At 42.8% G+C, this 24,256-nt stretch overlaps 3 protein-coding genes across 3 annotated transcripts; 1 reads left to right on the top strand and 2 right to left on the bottom strand.

Annotated features, from left to right (window-relative positions):
- Positions 1-3,090: 3,090 nt before the first annotated feature.
- On the bottom strand, positions 3,091-5,020 carry LOC129757542 (SWI/SNF-related matrix-associated actin-dependent regulator of chromatin subfamily B member 1). The gene is made up of 3 exons (XM_055754811.1): positions 4,810-5,020; positions 4,412-4,726; positions 3,091-3,950 (listed from the first exon to the last, which is right to left on the bottom strand). Exons 1-3 carry the CDS (start codon positions 4,888-4,890, stop codon positions 3,237-3,239), a joined length of 1,110 nt encoding a protein of 369 aa, XP_055610786.1. The 5' UTR covers positions 4,891-5,020; the 3' UTR covers positions 3,091-3,236.
- A 183-nt stretch (positions 5,021-5,203) lies between these two features.
- LOC129757540 (elongator complex protein 1) lies at positions 5,204-18,814 on the top strand. The gene is made up of 4 exons (XM_055754809.1): positions 5,204-5,697; positions 15,106-18,141; positions 18,202-18,572; positions 18,631-18,814. Exons 1-4 carry the CDS (start codon positions 5,297-5,299, stop codon positions 18,693-18,695), a joined length of 3,873 nt encoding a protein of 1,290 aa, XP_055610784.1. The 5' UTR covers positions 5,204-5,296; the 3' UTR covers positions 18,696-18,814.
- A 266-nt stretch (positions 18,815-19,080) lies between these two features.
- On the bottom strand, positions 19,081-22,081 carry LOC129757541 (WD repeat-containing protein 3-like). Its single transcript, XM_055754810.1, has 2 exons — positions 21,785-22,081; positions 19,081-21,721 (listed from the first exon to the last, which is right to left on the bottom strand). The coding sequence occupies exons 1-2, from the start codon at positions 21,940-21,942 to the stop codon at positions 19,132-19,134; spliced, it is 2,748 nt and encodes a 915-aa protein (XP_055610785.1). The 5' UTR covers positions 21,943-22,081; the 3' UTR covers positions 19,081-19,131.
- Between the last annotated feature and the right edge of the window lie 2,175 nt (positions 22,082-24,256).

The raw sequence follows: 24,256 nt of genomic DNA, 5'->3' as shown, positions 1-24,256 counted from the left end.
GATGAATTTAACCATAGTTGTGGTAAATGCTAAAGAACTTAAACCGTGGTTAAAATTAAGCGAGAAATATCGTTAAAAAATAACCAAATTGATAGTTCTCCAGCAAAAACCAAAAAATGGTTACTTTTCAACCATAAATGATTAAAAAAAATGAGCGTGAGCGGTGTGGATTTGTATAAGGTGCATACAAACATATATAGTCCAACTCATCTTTATATATTAGATTATTTAATTTGCTCTCCGTTGTGTCAATTGTTAAAATAAAAATGAAGTGCTTCTTTCCGTTTTGCTCCAATGAATTTTCTCTGCATTCTTGATTAACTTCAATTAAAAAATTGAAAGTCAAACAGATTACAATACCTCCCACGAATTTGAAAAGGTCAAAATGGTTATGCTCGATTGGAACGACTTTTGGCATTTCGATTGGAACTCCGCGGTGATAGTCTGCCGCACTTTTATTTTAGGGCTTTAGGTCCTCCAACACGGCTCTCGCGGATCAACACGTTGTTTTGAGTGAAAGTATTCCAAACCTATACATCAGGCATGTCAAACTAGGGGTTCGAGGGCCGCATGCGGCCCTCGGCCTTGGTCAATGCGGCCCGCGTAGCTCCGTCTTAAATATTCACAAAATTCCCTACTACACAGAAGCACGCTGGTTTTCCAGCCACAAAATATGGATTTGGCATTTGACGTTGATCTCACTGGCCACCTGCAAGATTTGAACTTAAAGCTTCAAAGAAAAGAAAAAAAATATTATAACTGCTTGTGATTATGTAAAAAACTTTCAAGCTAAGTTACGGTTATGGATCAACCAAATTTCCAAAGAAAACCTTGTGCACTTCTCTACGTGTCAAGAGAACTGAAAAGATCAAATGAGGCTGCATCATTTGGTAAATACGTACTTCACCTAGAATCGTTACTAGATGAATTCAAAAGCCGTTTTCGTAACTTTAATTCATACGAGCAAGAATTTTCGTTGTTTGTATCTCCATTTTCGTTTGCTCCTAAAAATGTTGCTGATAATTTGCAACTAGAGTTGATAGAGCTGCAGTGCGATTCTTTATTAAAAGCGAAATATATTGAAGTGGCTATACCCAAATTTTACAGCTATTTGCCTGAACGCTACGTTGAGTTACGGGGAGCTGACGCTGGAAATGAAAATTAGAGATAGTTCGGAGAAGGAAATTTTAAAGTTTAGAGTAGGCAGCGTAGAATAGTAAGCGATTATGAGACGTTGGTCAGACCATCATGCACTTCATTATATCCACTCCGGCTGGATATGGACAGAATGCAGTTCAAGATGATAAACCAACCCCTCCTGATACCAGTTGGAGGAAGGACAAGGGTGTCAGCAACTTATGGGATTCGAACCCCAAAAGTTTTTCTTGCCGATACCGGGAATCGAACCCAGTACGCCTGGGTTACCAGACTCGCGCCAGCCTATCCACTAGACCACATCAGCGCTCAAGAACGCACGAGCTAATCTTTCGACTCAATTTCCGCGAGTTTTGATCACATGACTTTAAAACTTGCAGGAAGTAAACAATGCACTATGAACTAAATCCACCAAAATTTTCATTAAATTTTACCCAACGGTTAAAAAGTTTGCGCAATTTCATAGTGTGGCACAAGCTCTGAAAATATATCGAGATACAGAGAATAACTCCGAACCCGAGGATAAATTCTCGATCGTCGAACATTCACTTGCGGTCTGGTCTTGCAACAATTCGGCTCCCGGATTGGACAGAATGAAATTCAACTTGTTGAAGAATTTTTCAGATTCCGCTAAAAACGTTTATTGGTTTTTTTTTTTTTTTTCAATAAGTGTTTGGAGCTGAACTTTGTTCCGTAAGACTGCGGAGACAAATCGAAGTCATCGCCATCCAGAAATCGGGAAAACCATTTCTTTTTCCGATTTCAATTCGAATAGGCCGATTGCAATGCTCTCGTGTCTCAGGAAATTGCTCGAAAAATGATTCTCTTTAGGCTGGACAAATGGGTTGAATTGTCAACTCTTGCAGACTTTCATCAATATTGAACAATCTTATATATAAAAATGGAGGCGTTTTCTTTGTAACACCATCACGTATGAATGGTCGGTCGGAATGAAGTGAAATTTGGTATCCGAGGATTTTTTTGGTCAGAGATGGTTTGTATAATAGTTTCAAGAATCTCAGTTTTTATGGAAGGGGGGTCCCCATACAAAATTATCTCATTTCCACATCCTATATATAAAAATAGAGGCGTTTTCTTTGTAACATCATCACGTATCAACGGATGGTCGGAATGAAGTGAAATTTTGTATCCGAGGGTTTTTTGAGTCAGAGATGGTTTGTAAAATAGTTTCAAGAATGTCACTTTTTATGGAAGGTGGTCCAAATACAAATTCAACTTTATTTGTTACGATTTCCATAAGAATCGATTCGCGAGCACGATGAATTTAAGAGCGTGTAGATGAAATCAAACATTTATTACGATTTATACATTAGCAGGTAAAACGAAGTTTACCGGGTCAGCTAGTTTTATATATAACCTGTTGTCTGAAAAAATCATGCATTTTAGTCATGGAGAAACCAACGTTGAGCGAATTAGTTACACGAATCTACCCCAAGGCTCATGTTTAAGCCCCCTGCTATACAACTTTTATGTCCGAGAAACTCGTCGTAAATTCCAAGAACAACGCTCAGACGGCCTTCCCAACTCGCGTCTCAAGCTTTCTTTCAAACCAGCTGATTCCAAATTCGACAAGATATTAAGGCTACCTATATATTTTCGTTTTTTTCTCGATATACTTTTCGGAATCCGCTTAGGCGCGAAAACTACCTCATTTCGTTCCATTTGACACTACCTTTTACCTAATTCTGTTCCATACTAAGCGAAAAAGCGTACAAAAATCATCAATTAAACTTAGTTCCCGCGAAAACCACTTTTTCACACAATGGATAAATGAATTACGTTAGACATTCGATTTCTCAGTTATTATACAGTGAACGAAAATTACCGAGCTCGGTAATAATTTAACCGAATTCTTACTGATTCTTATCATTGGTACATCAGGCAATTTCACAAAAGAAATAAAAAATAAACCGATTCAAGTGTTCCATGTATTTACCACTCGTCAGATTCGTAATTAAGACAGTTGACCAGTATTCCTATTTGGAAACGTGGTTTTCACTTAAGACTACAATAGGTATTAATTGGACATACGAAGAAAAACCCCACATTCTGTGCTTACCTTATGTGTACGTGTTGGCCAAACGACGCATTCGCCGAGTGTTTCGATCCTGATCACGGATTTTCTTCTCCATCTCCGCATCGGTTAACGTTTCCAGGAATGGTGCCCACTGATCCGCATCGCTCGGGGTCCTGAATGGAACATCCACAGTGGCCAACGGTGCTTCGCTGTAGGCATAGGTTCGCTGATGCCAGGAGAGCTGCCCCCGGATCGAGTAGGAAATTGCAGTCACAAACTCTCCTCCCAGACCTAATTCTGCGCACAATTTGATGGCGAAATCTTCGGGATTGTTACCCTTCTCTGCCATGTCCCATTCGACCTGATCCACCAATGAAGTGTTTCCGACGTGAATGTTTAGTTTGACCAGCACCCGCTGATCGGAACCCTCCTCCAGGACAACCGGTTCGCTCGGGTAGGCCTCGATCTGCTGCCGAATGGCGGCCGCAATAGCCGGTACGAATGTGGTCGGATTGAGATCAAGATCGTCGCACAGTACCTCGGCAAACATCTCCGGCGTAATCATCAGCTCGTTGCGGTTCCAGGTGAATGTGTCCCGCAGCTTTTGACCCTCTAGCTCCATGTCCAATCGAATGGGAACCAATATCTCAGACTGGCCTGAGTTTTCAATGTTCAGTGTCGGATCCGTATCGTCAAAACACATCGGGAAGGTGCGAATCTTTTTGTTCTGCACCCGATTCCGATTGATGGGTGTTGCCTGTGGAAGGGGTGTGACAATGATATGAAATTTCATCAATACATTAAACCCTCTTATTTAATTTTTGGCATTTCGGCGAGTTGTGAAAATTCAAGGTAGAATATTTAGAAAGAACATTAAAGTATTATAGGTGGAAAGATCAAATCTAGAGCGCTTTGGGTAGAAGAAATTGAATAGTTGGTGAAAATGTGAGCAGGGCTTTTTGTTTTGTGAACAGCTTTTGAACTACTTGCGTGATTCTTTGCCGCGCGCCGTTTCAATGTTTATAGGAAGCGATGAAGAAACCCATCGCATTCCTACCCACATTGAAACACGGACGGGTCGAACACATGAGATTGTGTCCGACCGGGCAAAAAAAATCACCCAAGCAGCGCTCACATGTGCTGTTCTATTGCTAAGCCAATTCTATCGATGCGTTAGAATTACATTAAAGTAACCCTCCTAATACCAAGAGTCCTCACCTGCGGTACCGCATCCAGGTGACTGGAATTGGGCATGGTCGGTACCCATGGCGGTTGCTTCTTGCTGGATTTACTCTCTCTTAGGGCCGGTTGTTCGGTCGTGGTCACAATAACGGCCTTGTATTTCTCATCGTTACCTTCGAGAATGTCCTGAACCTCGGTTGCTCGCAGCAACGATACGGAACTGGCCAGAAACTGATTACTGATACCGGTTTCCAGTAGTTTTTTACGCTCTTCAGGGCTCAGGGTACGCCGCAGCATGCCCGGGTACTTTTTGTACAGCAGACCGCGGAACAGCCGCAGATAGTTGCCAACCTACGGGGAAACATTTTGTTTTGATTCCAACGCAATAAAATTTGATTGGGGCGTAACACCTACATAGCAAGAAGGAAACTTACCTCGGACCCAATGCAGAAGTATTCACCATTTTCCTCCAGCTGGAAGCTGACCGGCTTATCGCCGTACGTCTTCAGGGCCATTTTGGTAGCAATTTAATAAGATAGTTTTTGTGCAAAAGTGGAATAACTTTTGTTGATGTTGTTTACACGATTCCGGCGGCGTCCCTGTTGAAATCCAGCAAAATGTCAAGCAGGTCAACGAAGTGGATTTGGTCCACTATGTCCGAAAAGCCATGGCCATGCATTTCGCCTCAAATCAGGCAACGAACGTTCAGGTCGAGTAACACGCAAGGGAACTCACGGAAGGTACCGCTGAGAATAAATTATCCAAAATGGTCACCCTGTCAAATGAGTGCCTGCCCGCGAGCATTTTGTTTTTATTCGTCCGGCAGCAGGCAACAAAAAGCAACGTGCGTGTTTGTTTCGATTCAGGAATTTACGAAAATTGTGCAATTTTTATCGTAACAAAAGCAATCAAAAACATATAATGAGAAATCTCTACCGGCAAAGCTACCGGTATCACCGGGTGCCGAGCTTTGAAGATTTCGATCCCAGCTCGGTGACGGTGGCCCTAGACTCCAATCGGGAGGAAGTTCTGTACATGGTGGCTCGGTTGCGAAATCTACCAACGCTCATGCTGTACCGGGTCGACGAGCACGAGAACATGTGCAGGTTCCAGCTGTTTTCGCCACCCAACGACGTCGTAGGTCTGGAGCACTTGTCCCAGTCGGATATGGTTTGTGTGGCCACCGAAGGCGGTGAGGTAATGCTGGTGCCCAGCCAAAATGAGAAGATCGTTTACGATCCCGATTGTGCCACCTTCTGTTGCGATGGACTGCGGGCGATGGCTTGGAGCCCCAGTCAGGAGATTGTCGTATTCGTAGATAGGTGAGTGATCAAAAACATTATTCCCATGAATACCTAATAAATGTACTTAAAGGAGAAAAATTCAAATTGAGGCCCTCAGGATCAAAGAGGTGCAAGTGCCAAAATCATCAATTTTGAGTTTGTCATGTTTTAATTTACATCTGGTGCAAAACTCAGATTATTTATAATTTTTTTGAACACTTTTTAGATTGAATTAAAACTGCTCGAATTCGACGAATATATGGAAAAAACGAAAACCTTCACAAATTTGTAACTCGTTTTCTCGAAACTATTATATAGGCACTTGCACCCCTTTGATCCCAAGTGCCTCAATTGTCTAACAAAACCTTAATCCTTTCCTTCCCGTGATAGCAAGATTAATTCAGAATGAAGCGCATTGTGATAAAATTTCGATAATTATCATACAGTTATACCGTATTTGTTTTCACCACCCGAAAGTGTTGCACCTTCCAAGCTGAAAACGAGCATGAATCGAGTTTTGCACTAATCTTTGTTGGTGTGCGTGAAATCGGCAGTGTCAAAAGAAAACATCAAGCTGTCAAAAATCCATTACAGCTGGTATTTGTTTTCGTTTGACTTCGAAAATTGAAATGAAATTTACTTTAGTTGATCATTATCTTTTAAATAATATGAAAATTTTAGCATGAATTTATATATTATGTTGAATTGTGAAGATTTCAGATTTATTTTGCTTGGTAGATTCGCCTCTGGCTCTGATGATAACTGCAATACCGGCTGATTCTGGGTGGTCTATGTTTGCTGCTGCTAGACTGCAGACCCCATCTTGAAGGTTCCGGTATTTTGAACGTTTATTCCTCGCAAATACCTCGAGTACCTATTTCCGTTTTCAGATGACAAAAGAAAAATTCTTGGAAGTCAAATTGGCGAACTCAGATCGCGGAAGTCGGGGGAGGAAATTTTGCTAACAGACCGAAACGAACGAAATTCAAGCTCCCAATGCGGGTGTAGTCTCGAACTACCGTTTTTGAAGGGCAACGGGTGGGAATCCAGGACTTGGCGCAACCGAGCATCGTCACCCTAAAGCACAGCTCGAAGCTGGCTCGAAGCAGAGTAGCTTCGATGCAGCTGAACGCTTCTTGCTGTGGAGACCAACTTATAGGACCCTCCCGAACAAGAAAACTTTTCGGTTTGGGGGATTCCACCAGATCTTTGGGTTGGCCTTTTTGCACTCGGATTTCCTGCTCTTTTTCGGCATCGCCTGGAACCGATTGCAGCAAACCTTCTGGGCACATTTCTTCTTGGGAGCGTTGTTTGCTTTGGAACGTGCCATCCAGGTGAAATTTTTTAAAAACAAAAAATTATAATAAACATTAATAATAAATGTCTCAAAAAAGCATATAGAACAAGAGTACAGGAAAAAATATTGAATAAAAGTTTCGTCATTTGGTATATTTTTATAATTTAATCCAAAGTACACCTAATCCAATTTAGAAATATTATAATTTACAACATGCATTCCTTATACTCTGATAAATCACAATTTGCTAACAACCTCATCGACCTGTCTGACCCAATGTTTCCGTAGAAAATCTGTCACAACGGGTGCCACCAATTCCGAATCGGTCAAATGAATGTGATGGGAACCTTTCAGATACTTCACGCGGAACATGGAATTTTGCTTCTTAAGTATGGCGACCATTTCATCGAAGCCTTCTTTGGAACCAGGATAGGGTGAATCGATGGCCTTGATCACCAGCTGTGGCACCTTGATTTGCTTTGTCAGAGCGTAGTTCACTTTATCCGACCATCCGGGAATGTTGTTGTACTTTATTCGGTTATCACGATCAAAATAATATTTGCCGGGAAATTTCTTGGACGGTTTGATGTTTCTTTGCAGTAAATATGGACCAGTTTCTCTCGTTACAGACAGATTCCATGGTTCCTTCAAACAAACGATCCAGCATGTCCTCATACGTGTAGGCTGGTGGTTCCGATCTTTCGCGATTCCTTTTATCGGCTTCAAGCAACTTATTGGCCATCACAGTAGCCCAAGAAATAAATCTTTTCGGGTAATATGACTGCGGTTTAAGGGCATCAATTCCAATCAGAAACTCCACCTTATCTGGAAACATTGACGTGAACATGAAAGCTATGATTGCTCCCATAGAATGCCCCATCATTGCCATCTTATCCCACCGATATTCGTTCATTAAGTGCAACAGAGGCGGAAACGGCACTGGTATTGAATCCGGAACAAGTTTCCGTTCTTCGGGATAATAAAGAGAAAAAAACAGCTCGAACGCAATTTTCGCGGTATAGAAATAAACCAACCATCTGATATTTGTTTACATCGGGAAGCACGTGCTGTCAAAATTCATGATAGTATTGGTGAGAGCGCAAGCAACACCGAATATTTTCAGAGTGTTCCACCGTCCACTTTATGGTGCACTACCAGTGGACTACTCATCCTGAAAACGAGCATGAAAACAGCAAAAAGTGCACTACCGGTAGTGCCCCGGTGCACCACCACACGAAAACGAATTCTCTATTAGTAACCATGAGAATTTTCACCATAATTTTGCTTTCTTGTCTTATAAAATTAATGTTAATAATAATCTACACTGAACAATCCTTTTTGAACAAAAAATCAAGGAATTTAACAGCAAGCTGTCCTCTTGGAAAATTTAGGACGAGCGCATCTATCGCCTGTCGTGCATATGACGTCATGAAAAACATGACGTCGTATTTTTATTCATCTTGATTTGTGATTGCTGGATGTTGCTGGCAAGCCAACTGGATACGTTTTTGCAGTGATCATTTTATGAGATTTACTATAAATTTTTTTTTCAAAACTATTTTCTATTTTTTTTCTTTCTTTAATAGTTTGAAGAGAAAAAAAAATCCATTTTTCCAGATTAAAATCATTTTAATTGTGCAGCCCAATTTCGTTAAAACGGCGAGAACAAAAAGCATAAAAATTTATACCTTTAACCATAAATACACAGACATACGACCGATAACTGTACCTTTCTGTAAAAAAAAGTCGGGTAATTTTTTCCACACCTCTTTTGAAACAAGTTTTACCTTTTTAACATTCACCTACGAAAAAGGTAAATTTTTTCTTTTCACCTAGAAAAAAGGTAAATTTTACGTTTTTTAAGATTTACTGCTCAAGAAGGAACATTGTACGGTTTCCTTTTCACAAAAAACGTTACAAACGAAAAATAAATTGGTTTTATTAGCTCGTGATCGGTACAAAATCTGAATGCTTACTGAACTAATGAATATAATAGCAAAATCTCTACAGCAGGAAACTCTAAACTGATGAACTAACAACATGGGGGGGGGGGGGTCATTCCACTCCCACACTCCTCCTAAATGACCACCAACTTCATTTAAGCTGATAGTCCAATCCGTTCGATAAACTTGTTGAACATAAGCCGTCCCAACGGCTTGGTCAATCCGTCCGCAACCATCTTGCTTGAAGGACTGTACACCAGTACGATGATCTTGCGTTCGCACAGGTCACGAATAAAGTGCTTCTTCGTGTCTATGTGCTTAACTCGTCCGCTGGATCGTTCCGCCGTCGCAAAACAGATGCACCCCTGGTTGTCCTCGAAGATTATAATTGCATCGTCTTGAAATTCGCCTAGGTCAGAGAGCAACCGCTTGACCCAGATTGCCTCCTGACATGCCACCGTAAGTGCATTATATTCTGCTTTTAGCGACGAGAGTGCGACGGAATCCTGGCCTTTGCTCACCCAGCAAATCGGTCCTCCACCATAGAAAAAGATCATACCAGTAGTTGATCGCCTGGTCCGTTGATCTCCGGCCCAATCGGAATCAGAGAAACCGATTAACTTCCAACCTTGGCCTGGCCCAAACACTAGTTTCTGATCCTTGGTTGCGTTCAAGTACTGTACAACACGCTTTGCTGCGGACCAGTCACTTTGGTTCGGTTCGGCTACCTTCCGTCCAAGCAGGCCCACGCTGACGGATATGTCCGGTCTTGCATTGACAACCAAATACAAAAGCGCACCCACTAGACTGCGGTATGCTGTTTGATCTGGGAACAATTTGCTGTCAGAGTTGGCGGAAACATATCCCGGATCCATCGGTGTCTTGATCGGTGCTGCCTTGTCCATACCCAGCTTCCTCACCAATTGTTCGATGTAGGCCGTAAGCCGCATTGAGTAGATGCCGTTCTCTTTCTGGATTTCCAATCCCAAGAAGTGACGTACTGGACCTAGACACATCAACTCGAATTCCACCTTCAAGTTTTCGTATGTTTTGTCGATCTCCTTCTCGTCTATGCAACCGAGCAACACTTTCACTTCATCGACAACTCGGGTGTAGAGGCACGAGTCGGATGTACACTGTTGGAATCCCAGCTTCTCCGTCAGAACAGTGTGCAGCGCCTTATTCCAGCAGCGCGCCGATTGGCGCAGCCCATAAATACGTTTTACTAATCTGCACACATTCTCCTCCTGTCCAGGTACGGCAAAACCCGCTGGCTGCCGCATAAACAGTTCTTCTTCCACTGTGCCGTTTAAGTACGCGGTTTTGGCGTACTGTTTCAGCACCAATCCTTTCTTGCCAGCAACGCACGCAACGTGGTCATGCGCGTCACCGGGGCAAAAACATCCGTGAAATCCACACCGAACATCTGCGAGTATCCCTGGGCTACGATCCTTGCTTTGTGTTTAACCACTTTTCCACTTTCATCGCGTTTTAGTTTAAACACCCACTTTGCACTTATTACCTTCTTTCCGGTTGGCAATCTCACGAGATCCCACGTTTTATTTTGTTCGTGTGCTTTTAGTTCATCGTTCATAGCACTTTTCCACTCAGGCAAACTCATTGCCACACGATAGTTCTCTGGTTCTTCGTCGTGAGATGCCAGCCCGACCACAAAGTCGTCCAATCTTCTTGGAAGAACACCTCTCGTAGAGCGAGGAGCCCTTCTTTGCATTTGTAGTCCAGTTTCACTATCTCCACGATAAACATCTTCACCCTCGAATCCGAGGAAATCACTATCGTCGTCAGCGTCTTCATACACTGATTCTTCGGCATCTTCAATGACCTCTTCATCTCGTTTCGGGACGAGTATCACTTCACACTCTTCTTGTTCACTTATTTTCTCCGGAACTTCTTTGCTCTTTTGAGCTACACTCTCCTCCTCTGAGCCGTTGCCCAGCTCGATGAACCGCGCATCGCGGCTGACGATGATCCGGTCACTTTCCTTTTCTAGGAATCTCCATCCTTTCTGCTGATCCGCATATCCGACGAACACGAGCTTTCTCGCTTTGGGCTCAAATTTCTTCCGCTTGCAGTCTGGCACGTGTACATAGGCAGGGCAACCGAAGACTCGCATTCGGGTTAAGTCCGGTTTCAACGCAGTCCAAAGCTCGAACGGTGTGCGTTCCACGGCACGAGTAGGCAGGCGATTTTGAATGTATGCTGCTGTTAGTACTTCCTCTCCCCAGTAGCGTTTGGGCAAACCTGCGTCGAGCAGCATGCAATTAGCCATCACTTGAAGCGCTCGATTTTTGCCTTCCGCTACTCCGTTTTGTTGCGGAGAGTAGGGAACCGTGAACTGTGCTTCGATACCTTCGGATTTATAAAAGTTTGCCAATTCGTTACTGCAATACTCACCTCCGCCATCAGATCGAATGATGCGAGGCTTCCTTCCTTCCTTGCCGACAGTTTCACCAACGACCACCACAATGCCATCAGGAGACCTTACTTCGCAACGATCCACTCCGAAAACCACGGAAAAACCTTTGAGTGCTAACATTCTAACTGAAATTAGCCGTCCTTCCAGCGCGGGAACGTGAAGCACATTCTCCAGCGTAATAGCGATTCGGTTTCCGTCTCCGTTGACGCCAAACAACACACCACTTCCACATCCGGCTGACATGGTTTTTGTTCCATCAGCCAGGGTTACCTCAACAACTAAATTTTTCTTCAACTCGTTGAAAAAACTACGGTCATTGGTCATATGACACGTACAACCACTATCCACTGTCCATGCTCCTGAGATGACTCCTCCTGCAGCAAAACACACTGCACCGACAAAGGCACTAGATTCTTCGCTCGACTTCTGAGCATCCCGCTGCACTGGCACTTGCACTAGCTTCGCTTCTGAAGCTTCCTTCCGACTAAACTGGCTTGAACTTTGTTCCTTCTTCGAGGCGAGAAATTTCCGGCAACTACTTTTCAGATGACCCGGCATTTGGCAGAAATAACACTTCCGGGTTTCACTATTGCCTTCATGGGCTTTTCCGTTTTGACGCTGCTTCCTCGCTGGCTATCCCGCTTCTGGCATTCATCCAGAAGTCTTGTCAGCACAAGGTCAATTGTCAAATCCTCCTGAGGCCTGTTCTCCAGCGACGTGACGAAGCTATGGAAGGACGCAGGCAAGCTTCGCAAAAGCTCGCTTAGCTCCACCCCAGCGTTATCCAGACGTTCGAAAAGGTCTTCATAAGCTCGATGTGTTTTTCGATATCTCCACTTTCGCTGAGATTCAGCGAACAAAGCTGCTGCAACAAAAGCGCTTGATTCCCGATAGTCGCTTTTTCATGATAGCTTTTGAGGTTATGCCACTTATCGCGAGCCGTCGGCGCTTTCTTCACGAATCGTAACTGGCTATCCTCCACGAAGAGGGAAATGCTCAATCGGGCCGTTCGATCATCCTTTCCAAACATCCTCTTTTTTCCAGGTACATTTTCATCCTGTATCGCCACGCAACATAGTTGCTGGCGTTCAACTTGGCGAAGGAAATTTTTATGCCTTCCGCCATCTTATTTTCACTGCACGCGTACGAACTCGGAGAATCGCGATTGCTCCGGAAAACCCGTATTCCGCCGAAAAACTAGACTGTCCACTTTTCTCTCCTGGGTCCGATAACCTGATGGAGCAGAGCACAACCGGAAACTTCGGAAAAGGGACGAAAAACTTCGGACAAACGATAAAACACGCGGCAGTTACAAACGAAAATTAGATTGGTTTTATTAGCTTGTGATCGGTACAAAATCTGAATGCTAACTGAACTAATGAATATAAATAATAGCAAAATCTCTACAGCATGAAACTCTACACTGATGAAATTCGCTGTTTATTTCTCTCACTTATGCAGAGGCGTAGAACAACTCCACTCCCACAAATCCTACCTGCTGGGCTGGTTTCATCAATTAGTAAAACAAAATTTATAAAAAAAAATTTTTTTTTTAAATTACTTTATTTGAAACGGCTCATACCCTTGAGTTTTAAGGAGCCAAACTCGTTTTGTGTTTATAACAATTGATTACTTAGGTCTAGCACTTTTTGTTTTAAGAGGAGAAAAAGATAGAAAGGGAAATAGGAAATTGAAAAGAATTATAGACGGAGATCGATAGCTTTTAGAAAAAGATAAATTTCGAACATATAGTCCAAATCTAGCACAACTAACACATCCCTCACTGGAACATAGGGTGGTTTTCCTCGGGCCCTAAGGGAGTCTATGAAATTCGTTCTAATATTCAAAATTTGATATTTATGAAAGATGGGCGAGAATTTTTACCTTATATTTAATTATTGTTTTTGAAATCTATGATCATGTCAAAAAAATGTCATTGTCCTTTCTCTTTTCCACGGTTCTTTCACCTTTCATTGGGTTTCTAGCTCGTCTAGCTTCCTGGTGGTTCGGTTTGGTGTTCTTACATGGAATCTTGATTTCATATAAATTAATTTTTTTCGATTCAACGACCTTTTAGTTTTATGGCTCACAGATCGAAAAATTTGGTTCGGCTGTTCTGACGACAAACTCTCAGTGGCTCCGGCCCAAAGATCTTTCAGATTGCAGTTTGGGCGACCTCAACCTAGTCCGACTACCTTTTATAAAACCGAGGATGTCCCAATGGCTCCAGCCCAAAGGGTTTTAAATGGCTTCCCTGTTTCCCCGTTTTGAATGACTTCTGGTTCGGCGACCTTACAAAGGCTTCCCGGCTCAATGACCTGGAATTGTGGCTTCGTATTGACGACCTTCAATAGAACTGACTCAATGAACTACCAAGCAACTGGTTAGACGACCTTCCATAACTCTCCAACGATCAATGACTCATGTTTGTCCAATGGCTACAGCCAATCGACGTTGACGTTGACGTTGATTTCTGAACCGTCGACCTCTATCTGAAATTGATCCGTCCTTGGATTCGGTTTACTATCCTTCCTTGGTTCTTACGAATTATATTACAAGGCACGAAGAGCAACCACGTCCCCTTTATTACCACACATAGGTACAAAAGGAAGACTCATGGTATACCCACATTTGTCCTCTACTCGCTGAACCCCACCTGGAGCTTTTGACGTTGTATCCCATCCAGAACTGCGATGATACATTCCCTTTGAAAGTTAGACATGCTCGCGCTTGTGTGCTCCACTGAGATACCCATGAACGAAGGCACCTCTAATATACCCAGACAACCATTTGGTGGGTATTTCGAATTTGCAACACAAATATACATGCAAATATACGTGTAAACATATCGTATATAATACAGCAAAACCAGTATATACGATACGATAAACAATATGCATGGGTTGCACATTGTAGGTGCAGATATACGAAAACGAGTTTAAATAATACGACTTCTGGTTGTCTGGGTAGCTGTACTCACCCCTCTCTTTTTAACGACTCGAGACCTGGCCACTCCTCCAACGACTCAGTTCTGACTTCCCGTGACGACTTGAAGTTCGATCATGTGCACGTCGTGTGGCGATCGAGAACTGCTTTTCCAGGACTCGCACATTTCACAGCAAAAACTGGGGACTGCCGGTATTGCCGGTCGAGCAATACCGTTTACCTTCGGTGTCCATTCACTCGTAGAAAAAGACACTACTCGGATACCTCCGGAGGTGGAGTTGTCCTTACCACAAACGCTGTGTGCCCATACCATCCACTACACCGTAGATGCTTCACTTCAACTTTAAAGCTTAAACCATAAGATTGGACGCAAACTTCTTTTCCCTGCAAATGAGGCCAGTCTTTGCCGACCAGTCTTTGTCTTTCTCTTTTGCTAGTTTTCCTAGGTTATTGACTGTTCCAATGAAATGTAACTTATCCTGGACTTGTACCGGAACTTACTTTCTCGCTACGCGGACGATTCCCGATGATGACGTCATCTACCATATATGCTATAGAAAGAGGCACCCGACCTCTCTACTCTTAAGGGTATCCTCCGAAAGTGATTTGCTGCCGGAAAGGTTTGCTCTTCACAATACTATAACATACCATACCTGTTCAATCTAAAATCATCTTCGACTAGGTGCACACGATACTCTATCGTGAAGTTCTCACACAAAGCAAAATGATAAATTGTTCATTTCTTGAAGAATTTCAGAGTTAAAGAATTTCTGTTGAAAAATTGTTACTCAAAAATAATTATGCACTCCTTACCCTCCCTGCAGCAATCTGAAAGTCGTTACCATGAACGCTGACTACGACACGATCGGCGAAGTAAACCTGAAGGAAAATACCTTCGGCGATCGGGAGTTCATGAGCGTTGGATGGGGTAAGAAGGAAACACAGTTTCATGGTTCGGAGGGTAAGGAAGCGGCCTCGCGCAATAAGAAAGAGGAAGAGCAGATGGGACACGTTGATCTGGAAACGGTTGATCAAAGTGTGGTGGTTAGCTGGCGAGCGGATGGTGAATTGTTTGCCGTCGGATTTGCTGGACCCTTCGGTAGGGCTTTCAAGGTTTTGAATCGGGAAGGGGCGCTGCAGTTCACATCGGAAAAGTGTTTCGGGTTGGAGACGCCGCTTGCGTGGAAACCCTCGGGATCGTGGATCGCTATGCCGCAGGTCGTGAAGGAAACCTATGTGATGGCTCTATTCGAAAAGAATGGTTTAAGGCATAGGGAGTTTGAGCTACCTTTCCGAAGAGAGGAGTGGTCCGTAACCGGTTTACACTGGAGTAACGACTCTGATGTGTTGGTTGTCCAAACGAGTAAGAATGATCAAACTTTACATGGATTGTATTTTTACGTGATAACCAACTACGAGTGGAACGTAAAGCAGTATTTGGAGTATGACAGCAAAATCTTGTTCACTGGATGGGACATGAAGTACTCTGTAGGGAGAACTTTGCACGTTGTGTTGGATTATGGCCAATATGAGGTGTCGCGATGGGACTTCCGGATAGATCATTCCGTAGGAAAAGATAGTTCTGATGCAGCGATAGTAGCTGTCATCCACGATTGTACCCTGAAGTTGACGAATTTCCGTGGAGCCGTTGTCCCACCGCCGATGTGCAGCTACCCTCTAAATAATCCACATAGAGTCAATGCTGTGAGCTTTTTACGAGTCTCGGATGAAAAGCTGGACTCGAATTGCTTATTTGTAGTGGATTATGCTAATCGAGGCTACTTCTATAAACCGGTTTTCTCGGATGGCCCCATCAAAATTTTACAGAAAATGCAAATGTTGGGTAATCCGATTGAAATGGGATCTGGTCATTTTTCACACTGGACGTGGGTGACCAAAGATCTAGTGGCAGTCATGGACGAGTACAACTGCGTCAACTTATTTACACTTGCAAACAAAAACGGAGAAACGGTTATCAAAACTCAGGATAAAATTCGAATTCACGAAACGCCAATCATCTGCATGGAAGCTGTTGATCATGAAACAATTTTGTTTTTCGGTAACGATGGATCTGTTTATCGGTTGATTATACCGGATGCGCTTGTTGAAGAACAATGCAACCTACCAGAGTTTTGCGATCAAATGTACATTCGATTGATAGGAGATGAACATTTTAAGGTTTACGCTCTTAGAAAACGGCAGAACCTTTACGTGGATGATCAGAAAGTCGCATCTAATGTCACCTCTATGTTTTTGACAGAACAGTATCTGCTTTTTACTACCATTTCGGAGTTGAAATTTTTAGACCTACAAACCGACACAGTGGTTGACGAGCGACGAATTGAACGGGGAGCTAAGCTGGTGATCGTTGTTCCAGGTACATCCCGTACCATCTTCCAACTTCCCCGAGGAAATCTAGAAGCGGTTGCCCCTAGAGTTCTGTCTCTACGCATCCTATTCGATCAATTGGATAACTTGGAATACCCTAAAGCCTTCGAAACCATCCGTAGAGAGCGCATTAATTTGAATGTGATCGTAGATCATAACCCAGAACTGTTCCTGGCAAACATAGACCATTTTATCAACAGTATCCCGGAAAAATCGTGGCTTAACATTTTTATTACCGAGCTCCAAAATCAGGACGTTTGTCGAGATATGTACAGCAGTACCTATCGTTATCTTAAAACGAAGCCTGCAATTCCTTATAAAATGGAAAACAAAGTTGAATTTTTATGTGACCGAATGTTGCAGGCCCTTCAAAAAGGTCCCCAAGAATTATCTCTGCTGTATCCTATTGTGACCTGTCACGTTAAGAAAGGCAATCTGGAGGTTGTCCTTAGGATAATTTGGAAAAACAAGCAGGTTGACAAATCTGGAACTGCGGAAAAACTGTTGAAATACTTACTGTACATGGTGGATGTTAACAAACTCTTTAATGAAGCTCTAGGGATGTATGACTTTGGATTAGTTCTGTTCGTGGCCACACAGTCACAAAAAGATCCTAAAGAGTATCTGCCTTTTTTGAACGAATTAAAACAGTTGGATGAGAACTATCGCAAATTTCGTATCGATTGTCATTTGAAAAGGTACGAAAAAGCCATTGAGCACATTGCTCTATACAGAGATGACGATGAAAAGTTCAACGAAGCGCTCCAGGTGATAGTTATCCATGGTCTGTACGCTAAAGCCATTAACTGCTACCGAGGCATAACCAAGTACTACCAGCAGATTTGTGCCAAATATGGTGACAATTTGCGGCAAAGCAATAAGCAGCTCGAAGCCAGCTTGATGTACGAGAAAGCGGGAGATTTGCATCAAGCTATTGCATCGGCTAGGAATGGCGTTGAATGGGAACGATGCATGAAACTTGCAAGTATGGCCAGCTTTAGTGAAGAGGATACTATCAAACTGGTTAATTCTCTGATACCGGCCTTAACGGAGGCAGGAAACTACGAAGCCGCAGCAAAGTTGGCTCGTGATTGGCTGAAAAACAGCCGGCTTGCAGTTGATATTCTTCTGAAGGATAATCTTTTTGAGAAAGCTTTAACTGAAGCACATTTTGCAGTCAACGATCAGATGTATATGGAACTAAAATTCACGTTCAACGAAGAAATAAAGCAAGTTATATTCAAAAGTCTACAGCAGTATCTACAAACTCTTGCCGGCAAGCTAGCGGAGGAACAGGCCGAATTTCTCAAATACAAGAACCGCCTTCAGGTTGTTAGAGTCGAGAGGGCAAACAAAAAAGTGGAACCCAATGTAGAGGAAGATGATGGGCGTGATGTGGAGGACTGTGATCTCTACTCGGACGCCTCTACTGTTGCCTCTTCGCAGCGCTCAAACAGTTCGGGAAGGTCTGGGTAAGTTATGCTTTGATCAATAAACGTAGTGAGAAATCTGATCTATTCTATTTTTCGCAGAAAATCACATCTATCGAGCAAAAATCGTCGAAAGCACGAACGCAAATTGTTTAATCTCAAAGAGGGTAACCCGTATGAAGATATCGCGCTGGTGAACGTTCTGCATGGGTTAGTGCACAAAATTTGTGGCTTGGAACGGCAACGACACATTCGGGACATTTGTAAGGTGGCCATCGAGCTGGATTTGTATGTGGATGCCACGATCATTCAGCGATCCTATGGAAATCTGTTCCAGTTGGTAAGATATTCGCTGGACGCCATCTGGATTCCCGAAATGATTGTGCGCGGTAGTGGCCAGGACGTTGAGGAGACAGCTGCGATCACCGGAGATCTGGAACAGGTGCAGAACGCGCAGCATTATGCTTTGATAGGTGGGTTTTGATTTATTGCCTTGAAATCTAAAAACTAAAACTTGATTTCTGTTTTCAGTTCCCCATCAACGGTATAAACCGGAAATTCAAAGCATACCATGGCAGTTTGACCTGTTGAAGTAAACGGTAAATTGATCGTTAAGTTATTATTTTTAAGAATAAACGACCAAGTTTGATAAAGGGAAAAACTTGGAGAAGACATCTTAGTCGGTATTTACATTCATAGGACTGGAAAGAAGGGCCGAACAGAATACTCTCACTTTAGAATGTATTTTCAACGCAAAGGAATCCTGTAAAAGGTGGGAGGCTTTGAAGAAAAGCTCACTACCGGCTTCTATGAGGAGGTAAATGACTCAAAGAATGGAGATCTGTCTTCAATTTAAAAGGTAAAAGACTGCTTATGAGACTACTGATTGATCAGAAAACTTGAATGAAACATTGAAACGTACGGTTAAAGATATTTTTAAGGAAGTGTCGGTGTAAAAAATCCATGATATTGTATCCTCTCTTCATTTTTTTTATTCTATGAAGTAACAATTTGCCTTCAACTCGCTCTCTTCTAGGTACTAATCTGTACAAACGTCCGCTTGGATAGCTCCTTCTGTCGACGTCGCTTGTCCTTTTGTTTGCGTATTTTGGTAGCGTCTCGGAACAAATTCATTCCCTGGTTGAGTTCCACCTCCCGCTGTAGCATTTGCATCGCATGGTAGTTGACACCGACCATGTCCCGCTGCTCGGTAATCGCCGACTGGAGTGTGTTAATAATTCGCTGGATCGTTGGTAGCAGAACCTGATTGGCTACGATTGGTTTCTGATGGATGCGAAACAGGAACAGTACCACTTTGCAGATGGTTTCCGTTTGATCTTGGCGCGTTTGGACCAGCTTAGGGATGCGGGTCAAAATTTCACAAACAGCAGAGAATGGTAACAAAAGCAGCGACTCCTCGAGGTCGCTGGATCGGATGCGCGTTAGGACCGAAAGGAGAAAATCATCGGTGTTTGTTGCTTCGTAGGCGTACATCAGGGGCGGGAGAATATTTTTGTTGTCTTCGGATTCGAACTGTTTGCTGACTTCCAAACATTCGAGAATATTTTCCGCAGCTTTCTCGGAACCTACGGTTTTCTTGGAGGGAAGTTTAAGACCTGGTAGCCCCGGAACGGCTGAATCGTCACCAGTAGCCAGAGTGATGTTCTCCAGCTCTTCGCGTTCCTCCTCCTGCACATCTTGGAGAACAAGGGGCTCGTCTGTTCTCTCAAAAAGGCGCAACGTTCGATCGGATCCACAGGTCACGACAAACTTTCCATTAGGACTAACAGCTAAATTGTGGGCTTCACCAACGTGTCCTGGAAGGGTGATGATTTTCTCGAAACTATCGGCGTCCCATTGCTTCAGACGACCATCTTTGGCACATGAAAAGAACATGTGCGTTTTGTTGATGAATTGCATTCCGGTTATAGAATTGTCGTGGGCGATCAAAGATCGATGACAATCTCCGAAATCCATGCCCCATATTTTAATGCTTCGATCGGAGGAACCTGTGACGATTATGTTGGAATCGTAGGAGATGTCCATACACAACACAGGTAGTTTATGGCCATACAGTGATAGATAGAACTTGAGTGTGTCTAGGAAGAATATTTTAACCGTAGAATCGAGCAACGCTACGGCAATATACTTGCTATTCCTTGAAACACGAACACACAATACAGTTTCTTCCAGTTTAAGAACGTTTTTATGCAACAATGAAAGTATCTTAACTTCGCTTTCTTTTTCTCTGCTCGGGTCAGCTATCAGTTCAAAACTCCAAAATTTGACTGTCGTATCTCCTCCGCCAGTTACACAACCTCGCATATCCGGGGTCAGAACAACACTCCACAACTCTTTCTCATGAGCCTTGATCCTTTCGATAACTTCTCCAATAACAATGTCTACAATCAAAAGTTCTCCACTTTTCAAACCCACAAGCACGTGTCGATCGCCGGGCACGAAACAGCAACTCACTACGTATCCCGTTTCGATAGTTCTTAAGCAGGACTGCGACGTCCTACTCCACAGCTTAAGGCTTTCGCCACTACCCGAAGCGATGGCAAGATTGTCGGAACTGAATGCCACACAACGAACTTCAGAAGAATGACCCTGTTGACGAATCGCGTGTAACGACTTGGGTTCTGCATGTTTCTCAGCCACGTTCAAATTAAAAAGTTGAATGAAATTTCTAACGTAGGTTACACAGATACGCAGCTCATCACGAGATCCCAGTAGAATGTCGAAGGATTTTATCTTTTCCGGAACAGCAATTGTAGGAAGTCGTTTAATTTCGTCAGTTAGCGAAAGCTGACGTTCGGCAGCATTAGTACTTTGTTTGCTCTTGGCTTTGGTATCCAATTTTTTCAGCCGCTTAGTCAATCGTGCTAATGCTTCGTCTTCGTTGAAAAAATAGAATAACTCTATATTCTTATCCGTGCCATGGCATCCCAATATTTGACCGTTTCCTTCGACCACCAAATTCATAGTTCGGCCGGTACCAGCACGTTGAATATTTCCGATCTGTGTACAGCGGAACGGACTGCTGCTTTCGGATTCTAACAACAAATCGTCGATGCCACCGGTCATTTCTTGCACAGCATTGTTACTATTTTCAGCAATTTTGTAAACGGTTAGCTGTGAATCTCCCGATCCAGCCACTAAAAAATCATCATTCCTCAACAGTGCAATGCCCCAAACTTCAGTTCGGTGGTCAACAATCGTTTTGAAACAGCTTTGTGTTTCGATGTTCCAAAATTTTATCTGCGTGTCCTTCGAGCTGGAAACGACCACATCGTGGAACTTTTGCATAAAAAAAGCCTGAGTGATGGGCGCGTTGTGACCAACCAATCGACACTTGCCCGTCTGAGCGACTACATCCGATACGACCAGATCGTTATCCAAACCACCAGAAACCAGCTTCAGCCCGATGATATCGTAGTTCAACGAGCTCACAGCTGATCTATGCGCCGCAAAGGTGCACACCGATTGCTTTTCTTCCAAGCTAAACACTTCCACAACACCATCCGCATAGCCAACGGCGAGATGCTTCCCGTCTGGACTTGGCCTCAGGAAGGTCACTTCCTGTTTGTCTCGCATCAACTCCAGAACCTTTTCTCCTAGTCTGAAATTAAGGAAAATTGTATTACTAACAATTCAATATTAAACAAATAGGCACCCAACTAACCTGGTGTTCCAGACCATGACCTTTTCAGCTCCCGCGACGGCCACATAGCGTCCATCGATGCCACCCAGGGCCACAAAACAAATGTTAGCCCGCCCACTAGCGATAATATTGAAACAAGATGCCGGCTTGTAGGCCAAATATTGCTTGGTCAGACCCATTACCGCACCGTTTTCCTGCTCTCAACTAACCGAACTCTTCTATCCGAAAATTAAAGTTATAAAGCCTATCGTTTTAACCGGTTTAAAACTGAATTTAATACGCATATAGATATTCATTGAACACCATGCTGCTAGACGGTAACTCACAGCGAATCACGTTTTTGGAGTGACATTTTTAAGCACTCATCCCAGCATTATTGTTGATACTTTTGTATTTGCAGCGGTACATAAATGGGAATGTGTAGCCGTAGCTGAACTTATGAAAATATCTTATTAGTCTAATTTGGAAAACTTAAACAAAAAGTGGGTGAAACTGCCATCTGGCTAACGGATGTACGCACGCAGTTGCACTTTACTCAAAAAACGCTTAAAACTTAAACTTTAAAATATTGATACAATTCAATTGGGCGAATCGTTGATGCATTTCCTATGGAAAGTGAAGTTACACCTATTCAAAATAAAGGTTAATTTTTCTATTCTTGTAGGCGTAATTGGGTTGACCGTGTGTGACAAAACGGCCTAATTACGGCGGGTTCGTAAATTGATTTTTCTATCGAAGTGATTTTTTTCTATCGATGCTGGCGTTCGTAAATTAAACAAACTGTATGCAAAAGCATTGGAAGGTGATTTGACATGTACCAAAAATTCGATGCATCATCCAAAAAATCAATTTGCGAACGCGCCGTTAGTTTTCCATTTAGGACCAAAGGGGGTAACTTCAAAACCAAAATGTAAACGACCGATAAATTGGGTGAAACTTGCAGGCGTAATTGGAAAGGCGAAACACGAAGATATCTGAAATTTTGTGAAAAAGTTAAAGTTCTTGATAACCAACGAACAATAAGTAAATATAATGCACATTTCTCGCGTGAGCTTTCATTACGTCGAATGAAACAGAAACACCGAACCGAGAAAAACGCTTCTAAAATTTGAAGAGTGTTTTTCAAATCCTATTTTTATTCCTTCGCCGATAACCCTTCAAAAAATACGCAACATGCATGGAAACTAATTGTGTCAGATATTCCACATTATGAATTTATTTTTTTGCAATTTTTAGAGCTATTTTGTAATCATAATAGGAACATACGACATATTCGAACATAAATCGTTCATACGTCTGAACACATTCGTCGTTTGGAGGGGAAATTTGTTTCATTCGTCTCTTTTCTTTCGTCCTTTGATTCGTTCAACTTGCACATACGCCCAAATGTTTCTGATGAAAATACTATGGAAAATTATCAATTTTCTCGGCGTAGTGGCTGTTTAATAAGTGGTGTAGCGGTAAATTGGTGAGTAAATGCATAATGAAATTTGTGAATCGGGTGCGACATCGATCAAACCAACTCGCTGCTGCTGATCAGCTTTCTGTTGCCGATCAGCTGGAGGGGAAATTTGTCTCATTCGTCCTTTGATTCGTTCAACTTGCACTTACGCCCAAATGTTTCTGAGGCAATTAGGTACCGGTAAATTTTCAATTTTTTTTGGCATAGTGAATGTTAACTTATACCGTATTTTTTTTCACCTGGAGGCAAACTAGAGGCAACCTAGGTTCGCTCTAACTGCTGTCATCGTGCTCATTTATTGCTCGAGAGGCAACCTAGGTTCGCTCGAAAAAGGGACGGAGTCGCCCTGAGAAAAAAGTCAGATTTGCGAGAAGTTCACCAATACTCTCAACGTTGTGTCAAAACATTAAACAGCTGTTTTTGGCTGAAAACAAAACAGTTGAAATAATGAACGGGCAAATGATTATTGCCGCGATTTTGAACCTCTCAGCCAAGCAAAATCGTACTATCTGCAGTCCAGTGCAATCCAGACACAAAAAACGGCAATCCGGATGTGAAGAACCGAATGAAGAAATCCAGAAGGGAGAACAAAATGACAGCTGCATGTAAACATTGCGCTCGTTCTCACGCACACCTACGTATGGAATAACTCGAAACCCGAAACTTGCTTTTTTATTCTGACGGTTCCAGAGCCAAATCCGGAATCAAAAAAAAATACGCCATTAGTGAGTTATCGAGTGTAGCGGTAAATTTATTAGTGAATGCGTAATTTTTTGTGTGAATCGGGTGATTGGCTAACAGCAGCAGGCTGCTGCTGTTAGTTGTTAGGTTTGCTGCTGTTCGGTTTCTTTTCCTTGCTGCATTATTGTACAGCGTTCGAAAGCCTTGAGTATCGATTTAAGAACGCCTGAAAACAAGAATCTGAAATAATATTGCCAGGTTGATATTCTGATTACCTCTACCTGTATACACTGTTTTCTCATGGAATCCATAGCGAATGTGCTAGGTTTTTCTTCCTCTGCACATTCGCC

The sequence above is a fragment of the Uranotaenia lowii genome, chromosome 3 (assembly GCF_029784155.1).
Source record: "Uranotaenia lowii strain MFRU-FL chromosome 3, ASM2978415v1, whole genome shotgun sequence".
NCBI classification, from domain to species: Eukaryota; Metazoa; Arthropoda; class Insecta; order Diptera; family Culicidae; genus Uranotaenia; species Uranotaenia lowii.
The sequence above is the reverse complement of the archived record's forward strand: the minus strand, read 5'-3'. Positions and strand labels throughout refer to the sequence as shown.

What these genes read in the sequence shown, in the direction of transcription:
- LOC129757542 (XM_055754811.1), bottom strand. Translation starts at nt 4,890, where the DNA reads ATGGCCCTGAAGACGTACGGCGATAAGCCGGTCAGCTTCCAGCTGGAG. An exon ending in ACTTCTGCATTGGGTCCGAG is followed by an intron (nt 4,727 to 4,809) that starts GTAAGTTTCCTT and finishes GTTTCCCCGTAG; the next exon opens with GTTGGCAACTATCTGCGGCT. An exon ending in ACCTGGATGCGGTACCGCAG is followed by an intron (nt 3,951 to 4,411) that starts GTGAGGACTCTT and finishes CCCCTTCCACAG; the next exon opens with GCAACACCCATCAATCGGAA.
- LOC129757540 (XM_055754809.1), top strand. Translation starts at nt 5,297, where the DNA reads ATGAGAAATCTCTACCGGCAAAGCTACCGGTATCACCGGGTGCCGAGC. An exon ending in AACAGTTCGGGAAGGTCTGG is followed by an intron (nt 18,142 to 18,201) that starts GTAAGTTATGCT and finishes TATTTTTCGCAG; the next exon opens with AAAATCACATCTATCGAGCA. An exon ending in GCAGCATTATGCTTTGATAG is followed by an intron (nt 18,573 to 18,630) that starts GTGGGTTTTGAT and finishes TTCTGTTTTCAG; the next exon opens with TTCCCCATCAACGGTATAAA.
- LOC129757541 (XM_055754810.1), bottom strand. Translation starts at nt 21,942, where the DNA reads ATGGGTCTGACCAAGCAATATTTGGCCTACAAGCCGGCATCTTGTTTC. An exon ending in GTCATGGTCTGGAACACCAG is followed by an intron (nt 21,722 to 21,784) that starts GTTAGTTGGGTG and finishes CCTTAATTTCAG; the next exon opens with ACTAGGAGAAAAGGTTCTGG.